The 19,905-nt window shown below is 45.0% G+C and overlaps 1 protein-coding gene and 1 long non-coding RNA gene across 2 annotated transcripts in view; one reads left to right on the top strand and one right to left on the bottom strand.

The window, feature by feature from the left end:
• Positions 1–19,534, bottom strand: part of LOC123773401 (homeobox protein HOX3) — a 26,635-nt gene extending 7,101 nt beyond the window's left edge. The window contains exons 1-2 of the mRNA XM_045767144.2: positions 19,427–19,534; positions 18,328–18,450 (exon numbers count right to left, since the gene is read on the bottom strand). Coding sequence (XP_045623100.2) covers positions 18,328–18,450; positions 19,427–19,458 — 155 coding nt within the window. The 5' untranslated portion in view covers positions 19,459–19,534. The remainder of the gene's footprint in view (positions 1–18,327; positions 18,451–19,426) is intronic.
• LOC138359152 (uncharacterized) overlaps positions 1–19,905 on the top strand; it is a 62,631-nt gene that overhangs the window by 6,733 nt on the left and 35,993 nt on the right. Inside the window, exon 2 of the long non-coding RNA XR_011225780.1 lies at positions 17,936–18,127. This is a non-coding gene — a long non-coding RNA (uncharacterized lncRNA). The remainder of the gene's footprint in view (positions 1–17,935; positions 18,128–19,905) is intronic.

Raw genomic sequence — 19,905 nt, 5'->3', positions numbered from 1 at the left:
GGAGACAAACCAACTGGAAACTGTGAACGAGACCACTATGGTGAACCCTTGAGGCAGCGCCGGTTTAGCTGGGATAAAGTGTTCCCGCTTGTCAACGACGTTGTCAGTGTACGTGTTGCTGGGGCGACCCAAGCCACACTGTCACGCCGCCACCACCACCACCACCCCGCCCCAAGCCTGCACACCACCACCACCACCACCCCGCCCCAAGCCTGCACACCACCACCACCACCACCCCGCCCCAAGCCTGCACACCATACCCCCACCTCAACCCACCATATACACACACACCCCCAGTAACTCTGTATGTATGTATGTATGTATCTATGTATGTGTGTATGTATGTATATATGTATATTTTTTATATTTAGAAGGGAGTACCATCTCTGGGTGGAAGAAGGGGACCCTTAGCCTGGGAGGAATGCACACATAACGCATTAAAGGGACTGTTAAGGTCCCCTCCAATACAGTTTCTATGTGATTTCCTCCTACCATCCCCTTCCTTTTGTGTTTTGTTGTGCTATATTAGAGGTTTAAAGGTTACAAGATGTACATGTTAATACAATGAATGCTTAAAGGTAATGGATCTCTTGGAGCTCCTTCGCTTCCGCACAAGAATCAAGGACGCAGCAGGCGTTTCCTCTCTGGATCGCCACACTGAAGCGCTGAAACAGGAAACTGGCAGCGCTTGGGTCTCTGGTGATGTCAATGAGCCTGGAGCCCAATTCTTTGAGACATCCGAAGGCAGTCCTACCCCTGGGGCCATGCGTCTCAGACGCTATGGGAACAAAGGTGTATTGATTGACCTTCCAATCGCCTGTATTTGACTGATTTTGCTATTTCTCTGTGGTTGGCCGCCCCGCTTGCTTGATCAGCACGGAAGTGTATGTAGGTGTCAGCCAGGGAGGATACACATGTGTAGTCCCACACCAACTCCCTGCCCCTCTTCCAGGGGTATATAGTGATGCCATCAAGGCACAGTGAAGGGTCATCCAGGTCTTGGTCCCTCTAGGATGCGAGGTTCTCTCTCCGCTGCCACCAGACTATTGGCACTCTATCATAAGGAACATTCTGAACCTCCTGGCACCGGCTGGACTTTAAAGCATATTAAAAAATCAAAACAATCATTGTATCTTGCTATACAGTAAAACACGATGCACTGAGGGTAATAACAAATACAAAAAATGGCAGCTATCATACTTTACTGTAATAAGCAAATTTGTGTCCATGACATCACCTTTGTAGCCCTCCACTACCCATGGCTCAGTGATGTCTATCATGTCTGACAGTGATAGATGACACCCAATACACAGAGATAGGTAAAGAGAAAGAGCTTTTATCACAGAAAAAAGGGGGGAAGAAATGGAGAGAGAGAGAGAGAGAGAGAGAGAGAGAGAGAGAGAGAGAGAGAGAGAGAGAGAGAGAGAGAGAGAGAGAGAGAGAGAGAGAGAGAGAGAGAGTGGTGGGAGTGTATCAGAGCCATCGGCCCCTCCTCCCCCTCCTCCTGTGTGAAGCAACACGTGCGGCTCAGGTAATGATAACACGTGTAACCTTGCGCACGTGAGCCAGCCTCCACGTGTACGAAACTCATCATTAATCCCTATTACCATGATTGACCACACCAGATGTCTGCTGATTACGTACACTGTGTGTGTGTGTGTGTGTGTGTGTGTGTGTGTGTGTGTGTGTGTGTGTGTGTGTGTGTGTGTGTGTACTCACCTAATATATGTGTACACATTATTGTGAGGCATCGTTTACCCGTGTGAGTTTCCTGGGTTGAGCTGCTGCTCACAAGCCCCACCTTTCTCGCTAAGGGTCTGTTAATGCAATGGTTCCCTTCCTTCAGGCGTCATAATACTGGCTGTAGACTACATCAACAATGTCATTGTACTGTTGATGTGAGCGGCCGCCTTCCTCACGCCGCCCCGGCTCTCTTGTGCCCCTTCCTCAACATTTATTTCCTTCATCTTCACTTCTCTCATTGTTGTCTACACTACGAGTGTGTGTGAGTGTTGTCTACACTACGAGTGTGTGTGAGTGTTGTCTACACTACGAGTGTGTGTGAGTGTTGTCTACACTACGAGTGTGTGTGAGTGTTGTCTACACTACGAGTGTGTGTGAGAGTGTTGTCTACACTACGAGTGTGTGTGAGTGTTGTCTACACTACGAGTGTGTGTGAGAGTGTTGTCTACACTACGAGTGTGTGTGAGTGTTGTCTACACTACGAGTGTGTGTGAGTGTTGTCTACACTACGAGTGTGTGTGAGAGTGTTGTCTACACTACGAGTGTGTGTGAGTGTTGTCTACACTACGAGTGTGTGAGAGTGTTGTCTACACTACGAGTGTGTGTGAGTGTTGTCTACACTACGAGTGTGTGTGTGTTGTCTACACTACGAGTGTGTGTGAGAGTGTTGTCTACACTACGAGTGTGTGTGAGTGTTGTCTACACTACGAGTGTGTGTGAGTGTTGTCTACACTACGAGTGTGTGTGAGAGTGTTGTCTACACTACGAGTGTGTGTGAGTGTTGTCTACACTACGAGTGTGTGAGAGTGTTGTCTACACTACGAGTGTGTGTGAGAGTGTTGTCTACACTACGAGTGTGTGTGAGTGTTGTCTACACTACGAGTGTGTGTGAGAGTGTTGTCTACACTACGAGTGTGTGTGAGTGTTGTCTACACTACGAGTGTGTGAGAGTGTTGTCTACACTACGAGTGTGTGTGAGAGTGTTGTCTACACTACGAGTGTGTGTGAGTGTTGTCTGCGCTAAGGGAAGGGAGGGGAATTATCAGGGGGGAAAGCGCCAAGCCATTACGATTATATAGCACTTGGAAGGGGAACGGTGCCCAACCACTTGGACGGTCGGGGATTGAACGCCGACCTGCATGAAGCGAGACCGTCACTCTACCGCCCAGCCCAAGTGGTTGGGGGAAGTGTGTGTGTGTGATGTGGTGGTGGACGGTGTGGTAGGGCAGAGGGCGCCCTCACCACTCACCACACACTTATCACATCAGGAGCTCTCATCTCCGCTACAGGTTTATACATATTAAGTTTACGTGTGTGATTAATATGGTCAGTTTGTGGCCTCACGACGCTATCTCTGGACTTGGGCCACGTTTGCAGGTTGCATAGTAAAGGTTAACTTCACAGAGGTTGTCACAGCGTTCTCAAGGTTACTCTCTCTAGTTCCATCATAACTGTTTATGATGGAACCTCCAACCTCCACATAATTCCAATTACAAGTTACATAATTCCACATAGTTCCAACCTGCACATAATTGATGTGGAGGTTGTTGATGACTGGCAGCGCTGTTACCCTCATCCTGCATCACCTTCATGCCACAACTTGTTTCATTTTCACCCTATACGGATACCAGGGTCTCTCTGCTCCTGTATGTCTTTATTACATTCTCTCTCAAGCATTTCCGGCCTCCTTTATTGACGCACACTTGCTGTGTACTGACTCCTCGGAACAGCTTCATATCGTCAGCACATTATTGTGAACGAGTCTATTTCCTCAGTTAAGTTGTTAACATATATAGGAAACGGGAGAGGTGCCACTATCACTGTCACTGGTGTCAGGACCAGTAGTCTCTTGTGTTGGACGGCACCAAGTAGTCTGTGTCAACACCAGGTGTTAGTAGTCAATAGTCTGTGTCAATAGTCTGTGTCAATAGTCCGTGTCAACAGTCAATAGTCTGTGTCAATAGTCCGTGTCAACAGTCAATAGTCTGTGTCAACAGTCAATAGTCTGTGTCAACAGTCAATAGTCTGTGTCAACAGTCAATAGTCTGTGTCAACAGTCAATAGTCTGTGTCAACAGTCCATAGTCTGTGTCAACAGTCAATAGTTTGTGTCAACAGTCAATAGTCTGTGTCAACAGTCAATAGTCTGTGTCAACAGTCAATAGTCTGTGTCAACAGTCAATAGTCTGTGTCAACAGTCCATAGTCTGTGTCAACAGTCAATAGTTTGTGTCAACAGTCAATAGTCTGTGTCAACAGTCAATAGTTTGTGTCAACAGTCAATAGTCTGTGTCAACAGTCCATAGTCTGTGTCAACAGTCAATAGTTTGTGTCAACAGTCAATAGTCTGTGTCAACAGTCAATAGTCTGTGTCAACAGTCAATAGTCTGTGTCAACAGTCCATAGTCTGTGTCAACAGTCAATAGTTTGTGTCAACAGTCAATAGTCTGTGTCAACAGTCAATAGTCTGTGTCAACAGTCAATAGTCTGTGTCAACAGTCAATAGTTTGTGTCAACAGTCCATAGTCTGTGTCAACAGTCAATAGTCTGTGTCAACAGTCAATAGTCTGTGTCAACAGTCAATAGTCTGTGTCAACAGTCCATAGTCTGTGTCAACAGTCAATAGTTTGTGTCAACAGGAGGTGTAAACAGTCAGCCTGTGTTTGCCTCGCTTGTTGTATTCTCGTAGTCTCAAAAACCTTGAGGAATGTATTTAGAGATGACACATAATATCTCAGGACACTCGGGGAGTGTCGCCCATGTATGTGTTATGTCAGGGAGGATCCCCGCAGAGATACACCTCAAGTTCACTTATGACTCTTAACTTTCTTGTATAAAAGTATTACCTTCCTTCTCAAAGCGTGTGTCAATCTTCTGTTCTCAGCTCTTTTGTTTCTTAATGTGAGGCCTCTTGCAGTGTGTATGAGTTTACACATTATATATTCCGGCATATCTTGTGGTGACCTTCTTCTAAGATATTTTTTTCAAATGTTATCGTCTTTAGGAATCTTCTGAGGTTTTGGGGCTCCTGTACGACACTTTTCTTCCTCTGTCAACACCTGTGTTGCCACTACACTCACTCACCAACACTCAGTTACTGCCCATCATCCACCTCTGCCATATACACACTGGTGAGCTTGCACACAACTGCAGGCAGGAAAAAGCAACACTACCACACCGGGGCTCTCCACTGCTGTAGAGGTGCTTCTTCCTATATATAAATATGTTGTATTGAACAGGTCACACTCTGGCGAATTGCGTGGTTTACATCTCTGGTTAGATAACATGTTTTCCTGTTCGGAACTGTCGCGCCTCTGCTTATATTACTATGTTGTTGTTGTTGTTATAGTTTCAGCTACTCGGAACAAGTTCCAAGTAGGGAACTATGGTGAGCCCGTAACTTATCTGTCACAGGAGCGGGGCAAGTAGCACGGGCTATGGTGAGCCCGTAGTGGACTTGTCTTGTATATTACTATATGTTGTTAGAAGTATATAGCAGTTCAGAGGTGAGGAGGTGAGGAAGGCGGTCTCCGAGGCCCCACACTCAACAACGTTCATTAACTGACCACGCCCACCTCATCTACACAAACATTTGGTCCTCGCCAAACTGCTGTTAACACACTCTAAATGATGTTATTAGTGTCACTCGCGCCCCGCTTGAGTTAAATATTATAATTATTTCAATAACCACTACCCGGGAGGTTGGGGACAGGACGCCAGATGTCACCCCAGGACCTCGCCACTCTCTTATCACATGTACACACAATTATCTCTACAAATGAATGGATGAAACAATATTATTATTCTTGTATTTTTCTATAAAACACTCTATTAGTATAACATACGCCGGAATCAAGTAATTCAGGTCTTAAGTGACTACAGGACCTTAATGTTGTGTAAATCATGGCTGGGCTGCCCCCTAGCGGCCGCGGGGTTAATTAAATGGGCGGAGGGTCGGCGATAATGGCAATAATTTCAATAGGTCGCCCAGTAATTTGTAACCGCTGCACTGGTGACTCTCGCGCTTGTTTGACAGCTGAAACTAAAGCCTCCATTAAGAGTGTTTGACGCGCGCCCTGTGACGGAGGCTGTGATGGTCTCTCGTCCTCCAGGGATATTTACCCCTACCACTGTGGCCGATGCTCACATGTTTCCGGTCTGCCCGCCAAGATAACATGGCGGATTATCTCCACAATATGTTTACAGATAATTCAACATATCACTGCATGTCCACAGCAGCCGTAAAGATAACATATCAAAGCATCTCCACATTGAGGGCCAAGATAATGTATCGTAGCATCTGCACATTGGATGCCAAGATAACAGCCCCCACCCCCGTCCTGACTCAATATATGTGTGTGTGTGTGTGTGTGTGTGTGTGTGTGTGTGTGTGTGTGTGTGTGTGTGTGTGTGTGTGTGTGTGTGTGTGTGTGTACTCACCTAGTTGTGTCTGCAGGATCGAGCATTGACTCTTGGATCCTGCCTTTCGAGCATCGGTTGTTTACAGCAATGACTCCTGTCCCATTTCCCTATCATACCTGGTTTTAAAATTATGAATAGTATTTGCTTCCACAACCTGTTCCCCAAGTGCATTCCATTTTCCCACTACTCTCACGCTAAAAGAAAACTTCCTAACATCTCTGTGACTCATTTGAGTTTCAAGCTTCCATCCATGTCCCCTCGTTCTGTTACTATTCCGTGTGAACATTTCGTCTCTGTCCACTCTGTCAATCCCTCTGAGTATTTTATACGTTCCTATCATGTCCCCCCTCTCCCTTCTTCTTTCTAGTGTCGTAAGGCACAGTTCCCTCAGGCGCTCCTCATACCCCATCCCTCGTAGCTCTGGGACGAGTCTCGTTGCAAACCTCTGAACCTTTTCCAGTTTCATTATATGCTTCTTCAGATGTGTGTGTGTGTGTGTGTGTGTGTGTGTGTGTGTGTGTGTGTGTGTGTGTGTGTGTGTGTGTGTGTGTGTGTGTGTGTGTGTAAGCCGGTCAGAAATGCATATCCCCTTAGTATACGCACATTAACGACACTATGTATAAAACATACCTGGAACACTGTTTATGTAAGACAGACACAAATCTGTGCATCTATACATAAGTTAGTTTAGCATTTTAAAAACACTAAAATCACCTTCCGTGGTTGATTGTTCGATAAATCACTGAACTATATGTATAACAGATCTCTAACCTTGTCCATGGCGGACAGAATAAAATGCATATATGCTGGTTAGCATTGTAAATGTGTGGCCACGTCTGTGGTAGAAAACCCCTCCTACTTCCCTCCCCGGCCATCACAGGCCTCCGGTGGTAGAGGTGGCCGACCCCGGACCAGCCACCTTGTTACTCCCGACACTCACAAAATTGTCTTTTTGACTAATGTGTCAGATGCTCCCCCGAGGACCACCTGCCGCTCGCCGCCCCAGTAACCCATACACCCCCACCCACCCCGCTCCCTTATCACTCCAGTTTACACCTCATACTCAAACGCTCTGGTGAGAGCCTGGTGGCTCACCCCGAGTCCCCAGGATGTTGTCTCCCTCCTCGACCAATCCATCACCCGTTATCCAACTAGATGGCTGATATAATCCCTCATCAACCCTACCTATCCAGGGCAAGTTTCTAGCCACCATCCCAGGACCTTCTCCGTCCCCCGGGCCACCATAAGGGAGGAAAGTGTGGCCATTCTCCCAGGGTTTTCACCCTCAAGGGCCGGAGGTTTTCCTGAGCCGGCCAACAGTCACTCTTAATTGATCGCATTACAATTGTAATCGTCGGGTCATTATACTGGAACAATTTCAAAATAGGAATTATAGTTAATTATTAATGACCTTCATTTGTTTTACTTCTCGATATTCTTGAATTATATCGAATTGTATATATATATATATATATATATATATATATATATATATATATATATATATATATATATATATATATATATATATATATATATACACGTCATTAAAAGATAGGTGGCACGTCATGCAAGCTCTGAAGAATCAACCAACACACACCTAGCTCTACCTACTATTAGATTGTTGTACTGAAACTTCTTTTCCACGGCTAATAAAACGGAGGAAAGTGTCCTGAAAGATATTATTGATAGGAACGTTATCCAAACAGACACCAATCAGAAGATACAAATAACAATTTACTACAAAAACAAGACGGTCAACCTACTCATGAAGAACTCTCCAGAACACCTTAAAAGAGACCAACGTCTTCTATGCCTTCACATGCCCACTTGGGGACTGTCAGCCCCAAAGATTTCAATATATAGGCAAGACAGCAACGTCTCTAGGCGATTAACAATGCACAAACAACAGGGCTCCATCAAGGAGCATATATTCTCACACAAGCAGACCATCACCAGACACATCTTAACAAGCAACACTGAAATTATCGAGAGGTATAACGTCAACACAAGACTGGACATCAGCGAGGCCCTACACATCAAAACGTCACGACCAGCACTCAACAGCCAGTTAACACATAATTACATTCATCCCACTTCGAGACCCCAAACCAACACAGAGACAGTAGAAGCAAGAACATAAGCTGCTCATGTTCATGCATGTAATACCTTACTAATATCCATTGTTTCATCCACTTGTTCATCTCAATCACGTCCTGCACCACCTCACCCCAAGAGTATAAGAGCCTTTGTCCACTAAGTATATAATTTCTAGTTTCAGCACCGCTCCTGTGCCAGGTAAGTCCATTACGGGCTCACCATAGCCCGTGCTACTTGGAACTTGTTCCGAGTAGCTGAATCTATAACAACAACAACAACTCCCGTCACGCAGGGTGCAGTCGCACCTCCACAGATCTCCAGGATCAGCTCTTGATACTGGTAATGGTTCAAAAGGGCCACCACTTACGGGCTATTCATACCCGTGCCACCTTTTGAATGCTTAATCTTCATCAATCAATCAAGTATATAATTTACGGGCTATTCATGCCCGTGCCACCTCTTGGATGGCTTAATCTTCATAAGTCAATCAATCAATCATTGTAAAGTAATTTCCGTTCATTTCACAGTTTACAACCCCGCTCAATTAACCGAACTCAATTACGGGCTCACCATAGCCCGTCCTACATGGACATTTTGTTCTGAGTAGCTAAATATAAAACAACAACAACAACAGCATTATAAATTTGTCTTTGTACAGCGTGTCTTGCAAAATGCCTCCCTAGGCGGCAGACCATAATAAATTGTAAAAATGAAATTTGGAGAGTTAATTTTTTAACTTCCCTCGACAGTGAAGAAAAACATAAGAAATATTGAGAAGACTCGTGTTAGAATTATTAATCTTACTTTTTCGGTCATATTTAATAATATATATATATATATATATATATATATATATATATATATATATATATATATATATATATATATATAACATATATAATGTGACGCTGATCACATTAATGCTGTAAAATTAGAATGAAAGACGAATGAAGCCTAAAGCGCTTTTCAACCCGTGAAGACCGTCTTAAGTCTGGCCCTTGACTGTGGTGTCACATTAGGTCTACTGCTGCTTGTCAACAGTGTTCATCACCGGGGCCTGTATAACTCTGCCAGCGATGGAGAGTTTGAAGTAGACACATGAGTTATGGAAGGTTCCAGTACGCTGCTCGCCCCACGTGCGGCCGTTTTTCTAATTATAGACCAGCCTATGGCTGCTAATGGCGTTTGTTCCTGGTTATATTGATTGGTGCTCGGCGTCAGTGCGAGATGCGTTGGTCGGCCTAGGAAATGATGGGGATATCGTTAAGCTTATTTCCAGTGAGAGAATGATAGGCTGTGACCAGCTGTTTAATAGTATTACAAGCTTAAATGTGATTGGTCACGTAATCTTGTGTGTGTAAACCTACTTACTTAATAGTACTTAACTATTTAAGTTTGCAGGTCTGATCTCCTGGGGCCCATCTTTCTAATTGTAGGTCTTCTAATATAACGACTCTCAACCCATTTGTTCAACCCATCCTCTTGTTAACATGCTACTTTTTTGTAACTGTGTGGACCATCCTACATATATTGACGTAATGGACAATTAGACAGTAGAATTTGGTACTATTCACTTTATAGAGTCCGCAAAATGTAAAGCTAAAACCCAAACTTCAATATTCCTAGGCCAAGTATAGCACATAACTGTACTATGTTAGGCCTTAACATGCATTAGGCCTAGGGTGGGCAGATTTTAGGTTTTAGCTTTTATTAGCAACAAAAGTAAAACCTTTTCCGCTTTGTCCAAATTCAATAGTATCAAATTCTAGTTTCTAATTGTCAATTACGCCACTATGTGCCGTTGTCCACATCGTCCCTATAAGTACAGTGTACACAGGAGGATGGGCCGCTGTGTACACACCTGCAGGCTCCACATTACCCCAATATAAGTATGTGTGAGTGGGTGTACTCTCACAACACACAGTCACAGCAGAGAGCCTGAAATGTTCCCACAAAACATCCATTACCACTGCGACCCGGAGAGTCACAGAGTCACATCCAACACAATGCGACCCCAAACGTGTAAAAGTTAGGGCTACACCCTAAACGGTCATGCTTTTGGCAAAAGCAACATTCTGGATGTCCCCCAGGGTCGGGGCCGGCATCACACCCAATGACATTAATCAGGAAGGTGCTGATATCACTCTCTTCTACACAAGTGATGAGGACCTGGAAAAACTCCCGGGCTACGATCTCCCACTTGGCAAGGAGCACCACCTCTATCGCAACTACCTCACGTCAGTTCCTAGCCGAAAGATCAGTTTTCATCAGCAGGACCAGCCTATGGGTAACTGACCGCACAGACCGTCAGATCAGTACGAATATTGAGTATGAAAACCCGAACATGTGCATGTTCCCCATTGTGTTCTGTAGTGACGATAAAGCAACAACGAAAATAATTTTCACCACACCAACTATGGCCACTCAGGCTGCCACACAAGGCGTCTACTGCTTCGGCATCAAGACACCGCTCCACCAAATGAAAAAGGAACGATATCACGAGCGCCAACAGTGCTTCAAGTGGTACGAGCTCTCCCACTCCACCAACAAGTGTCAACACCCCGTCCAGAAGTGCAGTCTCTGCGCCCGTGACCATCACCATCTGTAAATCAACAACCCATCGCTGCCTTCTCTGCAGCGGCGATCATCCTGCAATTTCACACCGCTGGCCCAGCAGACAACAAAAATCAAGGCCCAGGTTGAAGCCAAGAAAGCCATCTCCTCCTAACCCCGCCACCAGAGCCCCTGACGCTACACCCAACACCTCAGCTCTCACCAACCAACCAGAAGACGTCCCAGTCTTACCAAACAGTGGTTCCTCCCAACAGCCGGCCCAGCCTTCACACTGGGACTTCCACAAGGTCGACCTCTAGGTCGATCTCAACTCAGACTTCAGCTCCACCACAGACCCACAGGCTGCACCAACAGTAGCATCCTCCACTCCAGCCCCAAAAGCTACCATCATCACCATGTCAGCAGAGGCGCTCGCAGACGTGCTCTCTGCGACCACCAACGTGACACAACCAGCTTCTACCACAACTGATGGACTCCAGAGCCAACCTCCGGGTGTGAGACCACAACCACCAACAGCGGACTACGCCCCGGACGCCTCAGTCCAGGAACTCTCAGTAAGAGCTCCATCGCCGCCACACTTCCCCTACACCGTACAACACCTCGTCATGGAGGCCACGTCACCCAACAATGACAACAACACAGCCATGACACCTCGCAGCAAGACTCACACTAACATAAGACCTCGAGACCTTCACTACCTCACCACCACTATAACTGGTAGAGCTAACCCTCAGAGACCGCCCCCTTCCCCAGAGAAACCTATCCATCCACAGATCTCCAGTATCAGCTATTGGTAATGGCCCCAAAGAGCCTCCACTGGGGTTGTGGTGGTGGTGGTGGTGGTGGTGGGGGGGGGGGTGATGTGGAGAGGGGTCACGTGAGAGGGAGGAAGGTGGTCGCGTGCCACGCTCGTTAGCGATAGTTAGGCAGTTAACAGCTGCCTCACGCAGAGAGGCAGGGCGAGATGATGGTGATGCTGGTGATAGTGAGGCCTCACCATCTCATATATATATATATATATATATATATATATATATATATATATATATATATATATATATATATATATATATATATAACTGAAAACTGACACCCCAGAAGTGACTCGAACCCTTACTGCCAGAAGCAATGCATCTGATGTACAGGATCTGGGGTGTGAGTTATATATATATACATATATATATATATATATATATATATAAATATATATAAATATATATATATATATATATATATATATATATATATATATATATATATATATATATATGTCGTACCTAGTAGCCAGAACGCACTTCTCAGCCTACTATGCAAGGCCCGATTTGCCTAATAAGCCAAGTTTTCATGAATTAATTGTTTTTCGACAACCTAACCAACCTAACCTAACCTAACCTAACTTTTTCGGCTACCTAACCTAACCTAACCTATAAAGATAGGTTAGGTTAGGTTAGGTAGGGTTGGTTAGGTTCGGTCATATATCTACGTTAATTTTAATGTAACACGGGTTCGGGTTCCTCTCTCTTTACTTCTCTTCTTTCTACTCCCTCTACCCGTATTCTTACTTTTATTTCTAAACCAAGGGACTCCAAAACTTTTACCAAAGCCAACTCCACGCCACGTGGTCCTAAGACGATTGACCGACTTAGGATTCTACACCCAGTATGACGTGACCTAAGCTCTGAACAAAACCCTAGAGTCACCTCTGCTGCCACCACCAGACCAGTAATACAAGAGCAATGATCGAGGTCTGGATCGATCACGCTAATTAATCAACCTAGGGGCTTGATCCCCACTATAAACGATGACCTTGAGTGTGGAATAAATTACACGGTAATGATGATTCCGATTCGATGTTAGAATCGGCGCCCAATACAACTCTGCCTCGTGTGGACCACGTGACCAGGACAAGTTTACACATAACCAAATGGAAACAATAAAATGCAAATTAATAACAAATTTAATTTATTAAAAGAAAACTAAAACAAAATCTAAATGTGTTCACTCCCTATCACTTTAACACTCCCTACTTGACCTGAATGGCAAATGAGAAGACTATTTCTATACATAACCATAGCAACTATACCTTGGGCGACCAGCTAGATGTCTTGGGGAGAGGTAAGATGTTTGACCTCTCCCAGCTGCTCCCGTATTCACACTGATTTTTCCTTGTCTGGACTCCCCCAGACAGAGTATTGTATCCTTCCGCCTAGTCAGTCAAAGTTCTACCAAGTTACTAGCCAGGTTTAAGTTATAACAATTAACCTCTGTTGTACTTAATTGATCCAGACTGGTTGAATTATTTTACTGAATTAAATTACACAAGCCTCTAACGGCAGAGCTGTTCCCGATCACAAAGATGGTTATTAAAACTTTGAGAAATAGTAGACCTGTCAACCCCTGATGACCTATGACCGCCGGTCACTCCGCTTTAAAAGTTAGATCTGATTCGTGACGTCACTGATGGTGACTTAAACTCAATAATTAGAATACTCTTGATATTGTATCCAGTACTATTATACAATACAATTTTAATGCAAAATGAATAAAGGCTAATTTTCTCTAAATTGCTGAATACTATAGGATGGTTCATTATACGCAGCTATGAACAAAGCGTTGGTTATTTCCACCGCGAATTCCCCTGGGGGTCAGGTCACCATGCGGCTCAGCTTCCCATTCTCTTTTGTCGATAAACCACTCTGGATAATTCTTACAACAGCCTAGTTTGTTACATTAACACCAATAAAAAAAATTGACCTCATACATAATGAAATGGGTAGCTTTATCATTTCATAAGAAAAAAATTAGAGAAAATTTATTAATTCATGAAAACTTGGCTTATTAGGCAAATCGGGCCTTGCATAGTAGGCTGAGAAGTGCGTTCTGGCTACTAGGTACGACATATATATATATATATATATATATATATATATATATATATATATATATATATATATATATATATATATATATATATATATATATATATATATATATATTGTACAGTATGATAATTATTGAATCATTAGATTAATGATTCTAACACGAGTCTTCTCAATATTTCTTATGTTTTTCTTCACTGTCGAGGGAAGTTAAAACATTAACTCCCCAAATGAGTTATTTTCACTTTTTTATTTTGGTCTGACGCCTAGGGATGCGTTTCGCAGGGTCACTACTTACATTCTCAAAGACTAATTCACCATGCTTTGTTGCTTGTTATTTCCAGACTTCACCATCCCCCCCCCCCAATCCCCAATCTCAGTCCCCTCATCCCCCATCTTAGCCAGCCCCCCTCCTCGTCAACTACCCATCCCCGGCACCTGTCCCATGCCATCCCAGGTGAGGGGGGGGGGGAGGGGGAGCCAGAGACCATGGGTGGCTACCGTTGAAGCCCCATCACTGCCTCACCTCCTCCTTCTCTCAACTTTCACTATCTCTCTCAAGCTCTTAATACGATCGTTGCCGCCACTCCTGAAGACCCCGCACTGATCACTGCGGCGCTCGGGAGTCATAGTCTTAAGGGGCTCGGGCTCGATTCCCGGCCGAGACACATAAATAGGCAGAGCTTTTCACCCTGGTGCACCTGTTCTCCTACCAGTAAATAGGTACCTGGGAGTTAGTCACCTGCTACGGGCAGCATCCTGGGGATGTATTTACTATTTGTATCTGCAGAATTAAACTATTAGTTCTTGAACCATCCATTCTAACCCATATATTTTTCCTTTATTGTGTCTACTACATATATATATTCTCTTACACTTGCACATATATCCCCAGGAAGCAGCCTGTATAACTTCCAGGTACCTATTTACTGCTAGGTGAGCAGGTGCACCAGGGTTTAAACAATCTGTTCATTTGTTTCTGCCTCTGCCGGGGATCGACCCCGGGTCCTTAGAACTACGACCCAGAGCGCTGTCCACATGCTGCGATGTCCCCCCCACAGCATGTGTGTGTGTGTGTGTACTCACCTAGTTGTTCTTGCAGGGGGTTGAGCTCTGGCTCTTTGGTCCCGCCTCTCAACCGTCCATCAGATTCCGTCCGTCCAGGTATACAGATTCCTGAGCCTACTGGGCTCTATCATATCAACATTTGAAGCTGTGTATGGAGTCAGCCTCCACCACATCACTCCCTAATGCATTCCATTTATTAACTACTCTGACACTGAAAAAGTTCTTTGTAATGTCTCTGTGGCTCATTTGGGTACTCAGCTTCCACCTGTGTCCCCTTGTGCGTGTACCACCCATGTTAAACAGTTTATCTTTATCTGTGTGTGTACTCACCTAGTTGTTGAGTATACACACATACATCCCCAGTGTGTGTATGTGTTAGAGAAAAATATATGTCGTAGATATGATAGAAGAAAATAGGTCGGGAGTCAATATATTACACAACAGACTGTCAGAAAGGCGGGTCCGAGAGCTAAGAGCTGGATCCTGCAGGCACATAGGAATACACACATCTCTACAAGAAGAGGTAATTATAACAGAGCACCGTAGGAGCACAGGGACCCCAAGCCACGACCCCTCCACGGCCTCAGCCACCCCCTCCCTCCCCCCGCCCGAGGCGGCCGCTCAACTGTAAACACAAATACAATTCAAATATAAACCGTTATCCGCACTTCCGGGGAAATAACCATTCCATTCACCTGGGCTCCAGGAGACTCGAACCGCGGACCCCACGTGTGTGGGGACTTCCATAGTGCCTGCGCCTCACACGCGTGGGGGCCGCAGTTCAAGTCTCCTAGAGGCCAGGTGAGTGGACAATTTAAACCCTTATGTCTGAAGGTAGTGACGTCAACAGACTCACATTAGTCAATGGAAGATTGTGTCAGTGTATCTGGCCGGTCCATTGGTGTCAGTGTATCTGGCCGGTCCATTGGTGTCAGTGTATCTGGCCGGTCCAGTGGTGTCAGTGTATCTGGCCGGTCCAGTGGTGTCAGTGTATCTGGCCGGTCCAGTGGTGTCAGTGTATCTGGCCGGTCCAGTGGTGTCAGTGTATCTGGCCGGTCCAGTGGTGTCAGTGTATCTGGCCGGTCCAGTGGTGTCAGTGTATCTGGCCGGTCCAGTGGTGTCAGCTGGTGGTGGAGGGGGGGGTGGGGCACCATAAGGCGGTGCTGGGGAAGCCCGCCAGGCTCCACCCTCACTGATTATGAAAAGTCAATCTGGATTACTTAGTAGTTGAGTAAGAGGAGTCAACTACCGCCTCAACTATACACGCCGGCATGAGGCGTCACGCTGCCACACTTGTCATACTTATAATCTTCTGACAAAAGTGTAGGTACCAAAGTATGTGTACAGTAGTGAGATGTTAGTACATCTGTGTACACTCGGGTCTCCTCAGTACACAGGTGCTGTGGTCAGTGGTTATTACCAGTTACAACAACTGTTGTTTAATACCAGTACAGTTGTGATATAATACTTATATATTCCTTGCTAGAAGGCATGAAGGAAGTGCGAGGTGACTCTGGCACAGTTATAAGGGAAGGTGTAATGACCTTATCTGAAGCCCTCATACCCAGTGTGGGCGGCAAGGGCCACCCAGTGAGCGGGCCCCGGACCACCACTGTGGGAAGGGCCAGAGACACCATCACTGTAGGGCGGGGCCGGGAGGGGGCCTGTGCACTGCTTATCTCCTCTAGGGGTTGTGGTGAGCCAGATACCTCACTTTTTGGCTATCCAGAGTTCCGCTCACACAAGCTTCCACGAAACTATACACATCTGTCTCAATCGCAAATCTAGACGCAAATCTGGCAGTAAATATCAAAGTTATTCGGGCGGGGCAGCAGGTGTGGACCATGGTGGTGTGGTGGCGGAGGCGCCCGTCAGGTGGTCCTCGTGTAGACAAATAAGGTAATTAGTAAGTGAAACTGGACCTCGGTCTTCCGTGCAGACGACCGGAACTAGCAGCTTCCTGGGGCCGAGGGAGGGGATGAGAGGAACACAAGTGACGGGGAGACGGAAGGAAGGAGAGTAGACAGCAGCCCTACGACAGGTGGCCTTCCGGGGAACGAACAAATCGTACACTGACGTTTCGACAAAGTTCGTTTTCTGTCAAACTCGTACATTACGTTAGGCTACGCTGTGTTAGCTAAGTTTAGGCTATGTTAACTGAGGTTAAGTTGTGTTAACATAGGTTAGGCTGTGTTAAGTTAGGTTAGGTAAGTTTTAGAATCCGTTGGCAAGCCGTCCTTTATCAGACTGTCCCCATCGAACACTCACATCGTCACTAAAATTATGAACTAAATTTCCCGAACCTATCCTAACCGAGGACCCACAAATAGAAAATGGGACATCGCGTCAATTTTGTGAATCGCTATGATTTTTAGTACATACTTTTTTGGCCTTATGGGATTAATACGTTAATATGCGACGTACTATTCAAGGTTACCGTGGCACAATATGGCGCGTCCGTCCCGCCCAAACCTCCAGCAGTTACCAGTCACCATCTGATTGGTTTTGTTTATGTATTTCGAAATACAGAATAAAACGAAAGCAGTGTTATAAAAATCTGTAATTTTTTAATTTCTTTATAAATTAAATACAATGTTTTTTGTTTTAAAAAACAATAGCCTACATTTTGTTAGTCATCTCTGCAATCAATATCCTTTCCTTGATATTTCTGTGCTGTCCGACTGTGTTATCTTGTTAATGTAATGTGTTCAGAATAAGTTATGTTAATCCTAATTCAGTTTTGATATGTTTTAGATCTGATGATGAATACTAATGAGTATTACAAACGTTGTGGATTTTAATTAAGAAGTAACAAGATATTCGTATTGTCAATCGTATTAGATTTCCAAAAGGAAGCTCCATATATATATATATATATATATATATATATATATATATATATATATATATATATATATATATATATATATATATATATATATATATATTTTAAGTAGTAAGGGTTGAAGGTTGAAGGCAGCCAGTGTGTACAACGCTTGATATTTTATATATATCTCCATTCGTTTAAAATTACTATGATTTAAAGACGTTGTTTGAGTGATGTTAGATATTGCAAAACTAAAATATTGTGCTAAGATTATTATGCTATTTAATGATTTTAAATACACATTTAATTTAAATAAATTGTTAGGCTGTGAACGTCATATAAGAGGAGACGAGGCTGCCAGTTTTCTAGCTGGTGCGTTTCATGCCTTTGTGGCCGCCGCCATGCAGCCGCCCACTGGTGTAAACATTGGCCCTCACGGCTTAACCCGCTTCTCAAGAACCAGGTGATGACTCTAATCCCACCTTCTGCCGCCCATCACCACAACACCTCTGTCAGGTATTTTACTTTTACAAATGTGTCGGTAATATAACATGTACACGGTGTAACTACGGGGAGCGGGCACCCGGGCCATCTTACCCCCCACACACTTGCTGCATAGTGGCTCAGGCTTGTGACTTATTATAGCTTGATTATATTGTTGCTTGCTTTAGTTATTATTGTTGTGTGTAGAGTGAGGTGTGTGGAGGGAGCCTCACCTGTACTGCTGGTCCATGTGAGCCTTCTCTATCCTCTTGTCCTTGGCTCGCCGGTTCTGGAACCATATTTTGATCTGCGTCTCTGTCAGTTCCAGCGACTCTGCCAGCTCGAACCTCCGCGGCCTGGATCAACATGATCATTCGATGAGTAATGGTATTAATCATGAAAAGATAATGACATTATTTTCCGTTCTAGTGTCTCATCCCATTCCGGCATTTGTCAACATGTGACAATACTAATAATTCAATTAATAATTAATTATTCATATAATTATTAGTACTGTTATATGTTGGTGAAGCTACAATGGGATGAGACACTAGAACGAAAATTGCATGGCGAGCACTGTAGTGAGTAATGGACTGATGATTTCTGAAACGATTTTTGACATTTTTAATGAGTAATGCCAAGAGAGGTGTAGCTAGGCTTGGTGAGTACTACAGAGATATTTTTGAACTGAATAGAGTGAAGCTCTTGTGAAGAGAACTGAACTGAAGCTTGACTTTGGGATAATGAGTACCAGAAAAGTGGCGGGTTAATGAGAAATGTGAACATGAATATTGAATGTTGATGCAAGGGTGAGTATTGCAGCATGAGGTGGAGATGAGTACTGAAGGAGTGATGGGATAGTTAGTACGAGAGGGGATGGGAAGTTGAGAATATTGGATATGTGACAGAGAGCGTCAGTCCCCACCTAGACGCCCACATACACCCACTACACACCCCTCACCTACACACCCTCACCTCCACCCACTCACCAGCACCCACACCACCACCCACTCATCCACAACAACCATCAATACGAACCCACCCACTACCATCACAACCATTACTATCACTACCACCACCACCACAACACTCACTCCACCACCATACCTACCCAACACCACTACACATACCACCACAACCACCCACCCCCACCCACCAAGACCATCATTATCATCACCCCCCATCACCACCCACCAACACACCCACCACACCCCAATACACACCCACCACCAACACACCAACCACGCCCCAATACACCAACCACACCCCAATACACACACCCACCTAGTCCACCACCCACCTGGTCCACCACCCACCTGGTCCACCACCCACCTGGAGATGTACTCGTTGCGGTGGTACTCCATCTCGAGTCTGAGGGTCTGCTCGGAGGTGAAGGTCGTCCTCTGGCGCCGCTGGCGGTTGTCTCGGCGACGCCGGCGGGCCACTGTTGGAGACAAACACACACCTGTCATCACACACCTGTCATCACACACCTGCCCTCACACACCTGCCCTCACACACCTGCCATCACACACCCCTGTCATCACACACCTGCCCTCACACACCCCTGTCATCACACACCGTGAGATGTGCCTCACGACGCAGCAAGACGGAAGAGTAAGGGGAGATATGATCACTACCTACAAAATTCTCAGGGGAATTGACAGGGTAGATACAGATAAACCGTTTAACAGGGGTGGTACACGAACAAGGGGACACAGGTGGAGACTTAGTACCCACATGAGCCACAGGGACGTTAGAAAGAACTTTTTCAGTGTCAGAGTAGTTAACAGATGGAATGCATTAGGCAG

The sequence above is a fragment of the Procambarus clarkii genome, chromosome 89 (genome assembly GCF_040958095.1).
Source record: "Procambarus clarkii isolate CNS0578487 chromosome 89, FALCON_Pclarkii_2.0, whole genome shotgun sequence".
In the NCBI taxonomy this organism is placed as follows: Eukaryota; Metazoa; Arthropoda; class Malacostraca; order Decapoda; family Cambaridae; genus Procambarus; species Procambarus clarkii.
Note: the sequence above shows the minus strand (reverse complement) of the source record. Positions and strands in the feature narration are given on the sequence as shown.